Source organism: Tamandua tetradactyla, chromosome 6 (assembly GCF_023851605.1).
Source record: "Tamandua tetradactyla isolate mTamTet1 chromosome 6, mTamTet1.pri, whole genome shotgun sequence".
Lineage (NCBI taxonomy): Eukaryota > Metazoa > Chordata > Mammalia > Pilosa > Myrmecophagidae > Tamandua > Tamandua tetradactyla.
In genome coordinates this window covers 41,368,077-41,383,314 of record NC_135332.1, presented here as the reverse complement: position 1 = coordinate 41,383,314, position 15,238 = coordinate 41,368,077, and the positions used below count along the sequence as shown (strand labels likewise).

Genomic DNA, 15,238 nt, shown 5'->3' with positions numbered 1-15,238 from the left:
AACCATTGATGAGTTTAAAGCAAATGGGTAACATCAATTAACTTACAACGATCACTCTGGACTGCTGTGTAGAAAACAGCTGTAGACAAAAGGTACAAAATCAAGAAGTCCAACAGCAGTTTCAGGCAAAAGCTGAGGCTGGCTTAGTCTTTTATATCATATTCAGTACAGGTAAGACTTGTTTCTAAGGTATCAATTGCTTTCAAGATACCCACTGACTATTAAATTAAAGCTAGCTACCATCTATGAAGATGATCATAAGGGTGTCATTATGAATTTCAAATTCAGATTAATTTTAATGAAGAAAAAACATAACATTTTTAGATTCAAGGTGCTAAATGGAGCATATATGTTTGTCTACTAAAATGTCAACCCACATATAAGGGCAAATATGAAGTCATTTTCAGACAAACAAGGATGTTAAATTTATCTTCTGCAAACTCTTCCCAAGGGAGTTGAAGATGTACTCCAACAAAATGAGGACAAAATCAGAAAGAAGATATTAGCTATTCTGAAATGAAATCCTAGAAAGAGATTAAGAAAACAAACCTGGATAGCAAATTCTCCATATGAGAACAGAATGCCTTGAGAACAAAGTAATATTTTCCATATAATAGAATGAGTTAGAAGCTGGGAGACACTAAAAGATAACCACACATAGTAACAGAAAATGTGCCGCTTCAGGCAAACAAAATCTAAGACATCATTTAACCTTTGAGCATATTTAAGCAACACTAAACTAATTCATTGACATGCACTGATAAACAGACAGTTCTAATGAATACGATGGTGTATTGTTCATTGATTTTCACCTTCTAGGAAAACATATAGATTAAAAATGCAAAAGGATTATCAGTCTATAAATGTAATCAGAACATAGAGAGTGAAGAGAGACCTGAGAAAAGCCTACTTCTGCCTTAAATATGCCATAAAATAAAGTGGACAAAGGAGGCAAATACAGATTAGAGGAAGATATCTGTAGCACATGTATCAATGTAGGATTAATATCTAGATTACGCAAACAATAGATCACAGGGAAAAAAACAGTAAAAGAAAAATGGACTAAAATACATGAACACACAATTCACAGAAGAGGAAATATGCCCACTAAACATTTGAAAAGCCAGGCATCTAGAAAACATACGTTAAAATGAGGTGTCATGGGCGGGCCACGGTGGCTCAGCAGGTAAGAATGCTTGCCTGCCAAGCCTGAGGACCTGGGTTCGATTCCCGGTGCCTGCCCATGTAAAAAAAAAAATGAGGTGTCATTTTGCATGCAGATTAGCCAAATTTAAAAATCTCATAATATCATAAGACTGAGCAAGACCTAGACCAACTGCCACTCTTATATTGTCTGATTAGGATGTAAATTGGTATAGTTTGGAAAGCAACCTGGCAATATTCCTAAGTGTTAAAAATGGACATACCTCATAGACTAGCAATTCTACTTGTAGATATATCCCAAGAGAAATTCTTGTACAAGTATACAAGGAAATGTTTACACAAAAGTTCATTGCTACATTGTTTATAATTGTGAAAAATTGAAAATAACCAACATGTCCATTGTTAAAGATAGCAGGTAAATAAATTATGGTACATTAACAACAAAGAATAACAAAGAAAATGAATTAACTTGAGCAGACATAAAAACATTTATAGGAATGATAAATATCAAGTTTAAGACAGAGGAAGAATGGAAGAAGAAAAATGGTAGAGAGGAGTGGAAAGTGCATAAGTATTTTCCACATAAGTTGTTTGATGAACACCTAAGTGTTTACATATTATTTTCTCCACTTTTTTTTTTAGGACTAAAACATTTCATAATAAAGAGGAAAAAATGCAGTGAAGAAATTATGCAAAATTACTACTCAAAGGATTTATCCTACCCTGAAACCAATTCTGGGGTCCTGATATTAATAAGAACTTACATTATTTCCACCCTTAAATTATAATAGTGACTTTAAAAAATACATACTCTGTAACTGATGTTACACTTTCCTGTCCAAAAGGTCCAACTGGATCATCCTTGAATTTATCACTTGGAAGTTGAGGCGGTAAAAACTCTACATCTTTTTTCTTTGGGACCTTGTAATACTTCCAGGCTATATTAGCTTCATCTTCTTCCAAGTTTACTGCTGTACCAACATACACTGTAGGCTCTACAGCTTCCTGGAATTGAGCTGGGAAAGACTGCGACAAACCGTCTATCCTATCTTCCATTGGTTTAGAAGGAACCAAGGGATCTGGTGTTGGCATTTGATAAAAATGTTGACTCTGAGGAGTTGAAGGTGTTTTACTCACTCCTTCATCAACCACATCACATGGGTGAGGACTAAGTGGGGGTGGTTGAGGTGAATTTGCCATTTCAGTGCCATGCATCTGAGGAGTCTTTGCTACATCATTAGTTCGGATGTTTGAAAACCTCACTTGACTGTCTGGAGCAGCAATAACAAGTCTTTGACTGGCTGAATCTGTGTCCATTCCAATGTCATCACTAACAGATATACGATGGTGAAAAGGAGTCAAGGGGCGTTTCTGTGGTTTTTCACCTTTTTCTTGTTTCTCATTGGTCTTGTGCTTAGGAAGTACTTGTTGCTGACCTAATGATGGTGCCTGTCCTTGTTGTCCAGGATTTCTTGGTTTGAGATTTTTGTGTCTAAAAAGTTAAAGAAAAATGTAAGATTTACTGTATCTCTAACATTGCAAAATACACATTTAACATACTAAACATTTCAATCTCATTTTTCCCCCACATATCACCCTGAAAGTAAAAAATCATATAATGTACGTGGTAAAAAAGTTACTTTGCTCAGTGACCTAAAATGTAAGAACCAATTTTCTAACGCTTATTTAACAGCTCTATAAACAGCCAGCCAAAGATTGTGTGCCAATATCTGAATAAATACTCACAGGGATAACATTCTAGTTATTTTAAGATAAAAAGGTAAAAAATGCTTGAAGTTTAATCATCTACAAATGTATCTGCTATTCAGTTAGTAACTGTTATACATCAATGACTTGGCTGTGGTCAGTAATTACCTACTCTCCTGGAATAAAATTAGAGCAAAAAAATAAATACATAAACAAATAAAAGAAAATTAGATCAAATGAGGAAAGCAGTGGAACTGACTGGCTGCCTAATTAATGGTATTATGCCATACCCACGTTCTTCTTAGCACTACAGAAAGAATCAACTGACTGGTAAAGGGAAAGAAGAAAAAATACATAAATAATTTCTTCCCCAAACTTTGAGGCAATTCTAAACGGCAATAAAACAGCATACCTAAAAATCTAATAATTTGTCCACAATTTAAAATTTCTATCAGTATAGTTAAAACACTGTGCAATGGGTAGGCCATGTGGCTCAGCAGGCAGAGTTCTCGCCTGCCATGCTGGAGACCCGGGTTCGATTCCTGGTGCCTGGCCATGTAAAAAAAAAAACTGCACTTTGAGATTTCCTAACTCACTGATATTAATGCAAAACATTCATTTTAAATGAAGAGATTAGGAGAAAAAATGTGACAGGATATGGGGTTTAAGCATTTAATATTCATTAGGTTTTTCTTTTAAAATTTACAGTTATTTTGTTAAATGAGAGCTACCCCAAAAGAGTATGATAAGCAGTAGCAGGGACCTTTCTGAAGGACCTGTCAAGGGGATACTTTTTTTAATTTTTTATTTTTATTGATGAAACAACATACAAACACAAACACTCTTAACATACAAACATTCCATACATGGTGCACAATCAATGGCTCACAATATCTTCACATAGTTGTGTATTCATCACCATGATCATTTTTTAAAATATTTACATCACTCCAGAAAAAGAAATAAAAAGATAAAAGAAAAAACTCACACATACCTCCTACCCCTCCCTCTCACTGACCACTAGTATTTCCATCTACCCAACTTATTTTAACCTTTGTTCCCCTATTATTATTATTCATATATTTTTATTCATCTGTCCATACCCTAGATAAAAGGAGCATCAGACACAAAGTTTGCACAATCACACCATCATACTGTAAAAGCTATTATTGTTACATAATCACCTTCAAGAAACAAGGCGACCGGGGAGCTCTCAATCTGGGGCTTTGTTCATATGAAAGTTAACCCTGCAAAGGATAGGCCAAACCTAGTGAAATTAGGCCTAAGAGTCACCCCCAAGAGAACCTCTTTTGTTGCTCAGATGTGGCCTCTCTTTCTCAGCCAACACAAAAAGCAAACTCACTGCCCTCCCCCTCTCTACATGGGACATGACTCCCAGGGGTGTAGGACCTTCCCGGCAATGTGGACAGAAATCCAAGAATGAGTTGGGACTCGGCATCAATAACCAAAAGCAGGAAGAATGAAATGAGACAAAATAAAGTATTAATGCCTGAGAGATTCCAGGGCCAAGAGGTTAGTTATCGTGGAGGTTATTCTTACGCATTATATAGATATCACCTTTTTAGTTAAAGTGTAGTGGAGAGGCTGGAGGGAACTGCCTGAAAATGTAGAGCTGTGCTCCAGTAGCCATGTTTCTTGAAGATGACTGTATAATGACATAGCTTTTGCAGTGTGACTATGTGACTGTGAAAACCATGTGTCTGATGCTCCTCTAATCCACCTATAGTCAGACAAGTAAAACATATGGACTAAAAATAAATAAAAAATAGAGGGAACAAATGTTAAAATAAATTTAGTAGATTGAAATGCTAGTGAATGAAAGGGAGGGGAAAACAGTATGGTATGTATGAATTTTTTTCTGTTTTCTTTTTTATTTCATTTTCTTATTTCTTGATACAAATGTTCTAAAAGATGATGATAAATACACAACTATGTGATGACATTGTGAGTTACTGATTATATATCAAGAATGGAATGATCATATGGTAAGAATGTATTTATATACTGTTATGTAAACAAAAAAATACACTAGAACTGAATAAAGTTCAGTTATAATCGTGTACCAATAACTCTAAACAATGTCAGTGATAAAATACCCTTCTCCCCCAAATCTTTTTTTGGTCTAAGTTCTAAAACAACTGTGTGTTTACACTAGTGAAGTACAATAATACATTTGTAAGCTTCCAATCAGCACATCTTGATAAATCCTTATTCTTAAATAAACATTTACTTTACATGGAAAAAAAAAAAAAGAAACAAGGCTACTGGAACACAGCTCTACAGTTCCAGGTACTTCCCTCCAGCCACTCAAATACACCATAAACTGAAAAGGGATATCTATAAAATGCATAAGAATAACCTCCAGGATAACCTCTTGACTCTGTTTGAAATTCCTTAGCCACTGACAGTACTTTTTCTCACTTCTCTCTTTCCCCTTTTGGTTAAGAAGATTTTCCAAATACCCTGATGCTGGGTCCCAGCTCATCCTGGGATTTCTGTCCTACATTGCCAGGGATATTTACACCCTTGGGAGTCAATGTCCCATGTAGTGGGGTAAGGGCACTGGGTTCATTTGCCATGGCAGCTTAGAAAGAGAGAGGTCACATCTAAACAACAAAAGAGGGTCTCTGGGGGTGTCTCTTAGGCCTAATTTTAAGTAGGCTTAGCCTATCCTTTGCAGGAATAAGTTTCATAGGGGCAAACCGCAAGATTGAGGGCTCGGCCTATTGATTTGGCTGCCCCCACTGCTTGCAAGAGTATGAGAAATTCTCCAAATGGGAAAGCTGAGTCTTTCCCCCTTTCTCCAAATTCCTCTAAGGGGACTTTGCAAATACTTATTCATTGTTCAAATCACTCTGGGATTTATCAGAGCATCACACTAACCTGGACAAACCAATAAAATCTCATGGCCTATGCAAGACTCCCTGCACTTAGAGTGTTCAACTAAACTGACCATGTAAGTTAAATGAGGAAATACACTACCCAAAATATAAATTTTGCACGAAATAAACATCTCCCCCTTTAGTCTCACAAAGAAGTTGAAGTTTTAAGATATGGACGATAAATCATTCTTTACCCAATTTTCTAATATACCTTAGTCTTATCCAGAACAGTTTCACTCATATCTCTACTTGATGTCTGATCACTTTTTCGACTTTTTAAACAGTTCCTATATGGGGCACTGCTGGCTTTCATAGCTTTAGAGCTCTGACTCTGAGTCTCAGGCGTCACATAAATACCCACAGTTTCTATGGAAAACCAGGTTATACACCAACAGCTCAGCATCTCAGAATTTAGAATTAACAGTTACACCTCCTGTGTATATGTCACACTATATGTGACTGCTATAAGAGCTTACAATCTAGGACCCTTTACAATAAGACCCAACCTGATAATCCATGGTCTCAACTTTAGTTCACTGAGTTCTATATTATAGTTAGTCCATATAATTGAGGCAGGATAATATTTATCTTTTTGTTCCTGACATTTTATTCAATATACAGCTCTTAAGGTTCATTCATCTAGTTGCATGCCTCACAATTTCATCCCTTCTTGCGGAGGCTCAGTAGTCCACTGTATGTATACACCACAGTTTTCCAAGAGGGAACATTTTTGTACAGGGCTAGTAATTTCATTATGCCAGAGAGCTTTGAAGATAGCAAAGAAAAATGGAGCTGTATCAAAAGGACACAGGAGGGTGGGCAACAGTGGCTCAGTGGCAGAGTTTCCACCTGCTGTGCTGGAGACCCGGGTTTGATTCCCGGTGCCTGTCCATGCAAAAAAAAAAAAAAGGACACAGGAGAAAGTCACCATTATTGTGATACCAGAATCAAACACACTGCAAAAAAACTACAGATCATCAATATGCCTCAAGAATACACAACTACAGATCATCAATATGCCTCAAGAACACACAAAAAAACAAAATATCAGCAACCCAATCCACTAATACATAAGAGGACAATACCTCATGAACATATTGGGTTTGTCTGAGGAATGCAAGATTTAATAATCAAAACAGGAAATACCGGCCAAGATGGCTGCTAAGTGAGGTATAGGATTTAGTTCGTTCTCCAGAGCAGCTAATAAACAGCCAGGAACAGTACAGAACAACTGCTGGGGCCACGTCTGTGACCGGACACACAGCATACACCAGTGTGGACCAGCTGGACTAGCTGCGAGCCCACCCAGAACCGTGAGTTTCCCAAGCCGCAGCCCCACAGGATGCTTCCCAGAGGGGAAAGGAAAGAGACTTTATCAGCAGTAGGGGCTGAGCACAACCAAACTCCAATTGTGTAATTAATTAACAAATTCTGACTACTAAAAATAGATCCCTAGCTCAGGTGAATCTCCAGTAAAAGCTGAGGTCTCTGGTTTTGCCCCAGGGCAGATGGGGCAATGGCTGACAGAAAAAGGGGGAAAAAACCCACAAAAACCAGAGGTTTTTTTGGATTTGAAAAGGTTTGGATCCTGAGGGAAAGGAGGGGTCACATAAGACCTGGAGATACATAGAGCAACTTACCAACTTAAGCTCTTGATTGGCAAACCTAAGGAACAGGGGAACTGCTCTGAAAGGATTTTTCTCTTTTGTTTTGGTGGCTGTATTTCTATGCTTTGACTGCTCTTTGGATACAGCTGCAAGGCTTCTCCGGCTCCACTGCCCCAGGTGGCGGAAGAATTAAGCTTGTTTGACTGTCTGGAGCCTATGCCATCCCCAGGGACAGAGGTGAGGCCAGCTCAGGTGGAATTCTTCGCTCAAGGAGTCCAGACCTCAAGGTCTGGAAAAGTGAAGCAATTAAAACAAGACTACAACCTCTCCTCTGTCTCTACCACGCTCCCAGCAGGGAAAGTCTGCTGAAGTTAAAGATACCACATCACCTTATGATGGTGGGACTTGCAGGCAGACAAGCACCACACACTGGGCAGGACAGGAAAAACAGAGAGCGAAGAGGCTTCATACGAAAGCCTTTCAATCTGCTGGGGCTAACCCTCAGGAAATCTGACACAGGTGACTCTTTCCTCCTGACAGGAGGCCAGGCAGTTTGGTCTAGGAAAATCTGGCTGGGGTCTATAATATCTAAGTACACCCTTCTAAGGGGGAGAAGAAAAGGTACCATACAGGTAGGGTAAGAAACAAGAAAACAAGAACTGAAAAATTCTGATCTGATAAACAAAGCCTAAGCTAGAGGCCCAGAAAAGCGGAAGTGAATGTCAAAGAACACATACACAACAAAGTCATCCAGCAAGAAAATCTTATGTTAAAAAAAAAAAAAAAAATTGAAAACAATCTCCAGAATAAACTAATTAAGGTAATTAAATGCCTTGACACCAGGAAAAAAAATAACAAATCATACTAGGAAAATCGAAGCTATCGCCCAGTCAAAGGAACTAAAAATTCAAAAGAGATACTGGAGTTGAAACAATTCATTCAGAATGTTCGAACAGACATGGAAAACCTCATCAAAAATCAAATCAGTGAATTGAGGGAGCATATAAAGAACACAAGGAATGAACAAAAAAAGAAATTGAAAATCTGAAAAAACAAATTGCAGAACTTATGGAAATGAGACAGTAGAAGAGATAAAAAAAACAATGGGAACCTACACTGTCAGATTTCAAGAGGCAGAAGATAGGATTAGTGAACTGGAGAATGGGACATCCGAAATTTGACAAGCAAAAGAAAATATAGGAAATCCCAGAGTCATGTGAACAGTGAATAAAATGGTATTTGCAAAGTCCCCTTTGGGGAATGGTGAGAAAGGAGGAAAATTCAACTTTCTCAAGTTGAATTCTTGATACTCTCACATCACAAGCAGTACAGACAACCAAAGCAATAGGCTGAGCCCCCAATCTTGGGGTTTGTTCATATGAAACTTAACCTCGCAAAGGATAGGTCAAGCCTACTTAAAATTAGGCCTAAAAGTCACCCCCACAAGAACCTCTTTTGTTGCTCAGATGTGGCCTCTCTCTCCAGTCAACACAACAAGCAGGCTCACTGCTTTCCCCGTCTATGTGGAACCTGATTTCCATGGGTGTGGACTTCCTGGGAACGTGGGACAGAAATCCTAGAATGAGCTGGGATTCAGCATCAAGAGATTGAGAAAAACCCTAGAATGAGCTGAGACTCATCATTAAATAAATATCTGAGACTCAGATATTAAATTAAATATCTATTTAATTCTTACACATTAAACAGATATCACCTTGTTAGTCAAGATGTAATGGAGAGGCTGGAGGGAACTGCCTGAAAATGTAGAGCTGTGTTCCAGTAGCCATGTTTCTGGAAGATGATTGTATGATGATATAGCTTTCACAATGTGACTGTGTGGTTGTGAAAACCTTGTGTCTGATGCTGCTTTTATCTACCTTATCAACAGACGAGTAAAACATATGGAATAAAAATAAATAATAGGGAGAACAAATGTTAAAATAAATTTAGATTGAAATGCTAGTGATCAATGAAAGAGAGTGGTAAGGGGTATGGTATGTACGAATTTTTTTCTGTTGTCTTTTTATTTCTTTATAGGGAACAGGGGTGTGGACCTTCCTGGCAACGTGGGACAGAGATCTTAGATTGAACGGAGACTCAGCATCAAGGAATTGAGAAAAACCCTAGAATGAGCATCAAGGGATTGAGAAAACCTTCTCGACCAAAAGGGGGAAGAGGGAAATGAGACAAAGTGTCAATGGCTGAGAGATTCCAAACAGAGTCTCGAGGTTATACTGGAGGTTATTCTTATGCATCAAGTAGATATCATCTTGTTATTCAAGAGGTAATGGAGAGGCTGGAGGGAACTGCCTGAAAATGTAGAGCTGTGTTCCAGTAGCCATGTTTCTTGAGGATGATTGAATAATGATACAGCTGTCACAATGTGACTGTGTGATTGTGAAAACCTTGTGTCTGATGCTCCTTTTATCTACCTTGTCAACAAAGGAGTAGAACATATGGAATAAAAATAAATAATAGGGGGAACAAATGCTAAAATAAATTTAGTTTAAATGCTAGTGATCAATGAAAGCAAGGGGTAAGAGGTATGATAGGCATAATCTTTTTTTTTTCTTTCCTGTGTTCGTTTTATCTATTGTCTTTTTCTTTTTCTGAATTAATGCAAATGTTCTAAGAAATAATGAATATGCAACTAAGTGATGATATTGTGAATTACTGATTATGTATGTTGTTTTACTTTGTTTCTTTATTTTTTTAATTAATAAATAAATTAAGAAAAAAAAGAAAATATAGGGAAAAGAATGGAAAAATATGAGCAGGGACTCAGGGAACTGAATGACAACATGAAGCGCACAAATATACGTTTTGTGGATATCCCAGAAGGAGAAGAGAAGGGAAAAGGAGGAGAAAAAAGTAATGGAGGGAATTATCACTGAAAATTTCCCAACTCTTATGAAAGACTTAAAAGGACAGATCCAAGAAGTGCAGTATACCCCAAACAGAATAAATCCAAACAGACGTTCTCTAAGACACTTGCTAATCAGAATGTCAGAGGTCAAAGTGAAAGAGAGAATCTTGAAAACAACAAGAGAAAAGCAATCGATCACATACAAGGGAAGCCCAATAAGACTACACATAGATTTCTCAGCAGAAACCATGGACGCGAGAAGACAGTGGTATGATGTATTTAAGACACTAAAAGAGAAAAACTGCCAACCAAGAATTCTATATCCAACAAAACCGTCCTTCAAAATGAGGGGAAAATTAAAACACTTTCAGGCAAAAACTCACTAAGATAATTTCTGACCAAGAGACTGGCTCTACAAGAAATACTAAAGGGAGCACTAGAGACAGATAGGAAAAGATAGGAAAGAGAGGTGTGGAGAAGCATGTAGAAATGAAGACTATCAGTAAAGGTAAAAAAAAAAAAAAAAAAAAAAGAAAAATTAGATATGACATATAAAATCCAAAAGGCAAAATGGCAGAAGAAAGAACTGCCCATACAGTAATAACACTAAATGTTAATGGATTAAACTCCTCAATCAAAAGACATAGACTGGCAGACTAGATTTGAAAACAGGACCCATCTACATGCTGTCTACAAGAAACGCATCTTAGACCCATGGATAAATATATGCTGAAAGTGAAAGGTTGGGAAAAGATATTCCATGCAAATAGCAATCAGAAAAGAGGAGTAGCTATACTAATATCCAACAAATTAGACTTCAAATGTAAAACAGTTAAAAGAGACAAATAATGACAATTAGAGCAGAAATAAATAAACTGAGAACATAAAAGTAATAGAAAAAATCAGCAAAATCAGAAGCTGGTTCTATGAGAAAATCAGTAAGATTGATGGGCCCTTAGCAAGGCTGACAAAAAGAAGAGAGAGGATGCAAATAAATAAAATAAGAAATGGAAAAGGAGACATAACCACTAACCTCACAGAAATAAAGGAAGAAATGAGAGAATACTATGAACAATTTTATGCTAATAAACTCGACAATGTAGATGAAAGGGACAACTTCCTAGAAAGGTATCAAGAACCAACACTGATCTGAGAAGAAATAGACGACCTAAAGAGACAAATAATGACAATTAGAGCAGAAATAAATAAACTGAGAACATAAAAGTAATAGAAAAAATCAGCAAAATCAGAAGCTGGTTCTATGAGAATAATCAGTAAGATTGATGGGCCCTTAGCGAGGCTGACAAAAAGAAGAGAGAGGATGCAAATAAATAAAATAAGAAATGGAAAAGGAGACATAACCACTAACCTCACAGAAATAAAGGAAGAAATGAGAGAATACTATGAACAATTTTATGCTAATAAACTCGACAATGTAGATGAAAGGGACAACTTCCTAGAAAGGTATCAAGAACCAACACTGATCTGAGAAGAAATAGACGACCTCAACAAACCAATCACAAGTAAAGAAACTGAAACAGTCATTAAAAAGCTCCCCAAAAAGAAAAGTCCAGGACCAGATGGCTTCACATGTGAATCCTACCAAACATTAAAAGAATTAGTACCAATCCTGCTCAAACTCCTCAAAAAAACTGAAGAGGAGGGAAATCTACCTAACTCATTCTACAAAGCCAACATCATTCTCATACCAAAGCCAGACAAAGATATTACAAAAAAAGAAAAGTACAGACCAATCTCTCTTATGCATATAGACACAAAAATCAACAAAATTCTTGCAAATCAAATCCAATAGCATATTAAAAGAATTATACACCATGACCAAGTGGGATTCATCCCAGGTATGCAAAGATGGTTCAACATAAGAAAATCAATTAATGTAATACACCATATCAACAAATCAAAGCAGAAAAGCCACATGATCATCTTGATTGATGCAGAAAAGGCATTCAAGAAAATTCAACATCCTTTCCTGTTGAAAACACTTCAAAGGACAGGAATAGAAGGGAACTTTCTCAACATGATAAAGGAAATATATGAAAAACCCACAGCTAACATCATCTTCAATGGGAAAAAACTGAAAACATTCCCCCTAAGATCAGGAACAAGACAAGGATGTACACTGTCACCACTGTTTTCAACATTGTGTTGGAAGTTCTAGCCAGAGCAACTGGACAAGAAAAAGAAGTACAAGGCATCAAAATTGGAAAGGAAGAAGTAAAACTCTCACTGTTTGTACATGATATGACACTATATGTCAAAAGTCCCAAAAAATCCACAGCAAAACTACTAGAGCTAATAAATGAGTAAAGCAAAGTGTCAGCTTACAAGATCAACACTCAAAAAATCCATACTGTTTCTATACACTAGTAATGAACAATCTGAAGGGGAAATCATGAAAAAAATTCCATTCACAATTGCAACCAAAAGAATAAAACATTTAGGAATAATTTAACTAAAGAGGCAAAAGACCTATACAGAGAAAACTATGAGAAATTGTTAAAAGAAATGGTACTGGCACAAATACAGATATATTGACCAACTGAATTAAACAGAATGTTCAGATACAGATCCTCTCATCTATGGACAACTGATCTTTGATAAGCAGCCACCTGGGACAGAACAGTCTCTTCAATAAATGGAGCCTAGAGAACTGGATATCCACATACAAAAGAATGAAAGAGGATTCATATCTCACACTCTATACAAAATTAACTCAAAATGGATCAGAGACCTAAACATTAGATCTAAGACCATAAAACTGTTGGAAGAAAATGTAGGGAAATATCTTATAAATCTTATAATAGGAGGTGGTTTCCTAGACCTTACACCCAAAGCACAAGCATTGAAGAAAGAAAGAAAGAAATGAGAATTCTTCAAAATTAAACACTTTCGTGCATCAAACAACTTCATCAAGAAGGTAAAAAGACAGCCTACACAATGGGAGACAATATTTGGAAACGACATATCAGATAAAGGTCTAGTATCCAGAATATATAAAGAGATTGTTCCACTCAACAAAAAGACAGACAACCCAATTACAAAGTGAGCAAAAGACTTGAACAGACACTTCTCAGAAGAGGAAATACAAATAGCCAAAAGGCACATGAAAAGACACTCAACTTCCCTGGCTATTAGGGAAATACAAATCAAGACCACAATGAGGTATCATCTCACACCCACCAGAGTGGCCATTATCAATAAAACAGAAAATGACCAGTGCTGGAGAGGATGTGAAGAAAGAGGTACACTTATCCACCGTTGGTGGGAATGTTAAAAGGTACAACCACAGTGAAAGGCAGTGTAGCGGTTCCTCAGGAAGCTAAGCATAAAATTGCAATATGACCTGGCAATACCATTGCTAGGTATCTACTCAGAGAACATGAGGACAAGGACACAAACAGACATTTGCACACCAATGTTTATAGCAGCATTATTTACAATTGCCAAGAGATGGAAACAGCTAAAATGTCCATCAGCAGATGAATGGTTAAACAAGCTGTGGTATATACATACGATGGAATATTATGCAGCTATAAGACAGAATAAAGTTACAAAGTATGTAACAACATGGATGGACCTTAAGGACATTATGCTGAATGAGAACGGCCAGAAACAAAAGGACAAATACTGTATGGTTTTGCTGATATGAACTAACATTAGTGAATGAACTTGGAGAATTTCAGTTAAGAACAGAGGTCCTGAGGAGACAGAAATAGGGTAGATACTGGGTAATTGGAACCGAAGGGATACAGACTGACCAACGGTACTGATTGGATAGCACAACACTACCTAACTGTAATACAATAATGTTAGAACACTGAATGAAGCTGAATGTGAGAATGATAGAGGGAGGAGGCCTAGGGGTACAAACAAAATCAGAAGGAAAGATAGATGATAAAGACTGAGATGGTATACCTAGGAATGCCTAGAGTATATAATGATAGTGACTAAATGTACAAATTTAAAAATATTTTGCATGAGGAAGAATAAGGGAATGTCAATAATGCGGGGTGTTGAAAACAGACGGTAATTTATATTTTAAAACTTTAACTTATGTGAGAGTAAAGCAAAAAATATTTATTTGGTACAAAATTATATTTCTACTAGTGCGTTTCCTAACATAACTTACGTGGACAGCTTAACTGAACACCGTAAGTACACGGAACCTTGAGTAGGGCACAAGATTTTGTAGGTTTGTCCAAAGTGATGCCTCGATAAATCCCAGAAGGATTTGAACGGTGAATAAAAAAGTGTCTGCAGAGTCCTCTTGGGGGAATGGTGAGAAAGGGGGAAAATTCAACTTCCCCTAGTGGAGAATTCTTGATATTCTCACAAGCAGTGGGGACAACCAAATCAACAGGCTGAGCCCTCAATCTCAGGGTTTGTTCACATGAAACTTAACCCCACAAAGGATAGGCTAAGCTTACTTAAAATTAGGCCTAAGACTGAGAGATTCCAAACAGAGCTGAGAGGTTATCCTGGAGGTTATTCTTATGCATTAAGTAGACATCACCTTGTTGTTCAAGATGTAGTGGAGAGGCTGGAGGGACTGCCTGAAAATGTAGAGCTGTGTTCCAGTAGCTATGTTTCTTGATGATGATTGAACAATGATATAGCTTTCACAATGAGACTCTGTGAATGTGAAAACCTTGTGTCTGATGCGCCTTTTAGCTACTATATCAACAGAAGAGTAGAACATATGGAATAAAAATAAATAATAGGGGGGAACAAATGTTAAAATAAATTTAGTTTGAAATGCTAGTGGTAAATGAAAGCGAGGGGTAAGGGGTATGGTATGTATATTTTTTTTTTCTCTATTATCGTTTTATTTCTTTTTCTGTTGTCTTTTTATTTCTTTTTCTAAATCGACGCAAATGTTCTAGGAAATGATGAATATGCAACTATGTGATGATATTAAGAATTACTGATTTATATGTAGAATGGAATGATATCTTGATGTTGTTTAATTT

At 36.9% G+C, this 15,238-nt stretch overlaps 1 protein-coding gene across 1 annotated transcript in view; it reads right to left on the bottom strand.

The window, feature by feature from the left end:
• MED13 (mediator complex subunit 13) overlaps positions 1-15,238 on the bottom strand; it is a 124,993-nt gene that overhangs the window by 73,557 nt on the left and 36,198 nt on the right. Inside the window, exon 9 of the mRNA XM_077164992.1 lies at positions 1,976-2,656. Coding sequence (XP_077021107.1) covers positions 1,976-2,656 — 681 coding nt within the window. The remainder of the gene's footprint in view (positions 1-1,975; positions 2,657-15,238) is intronic.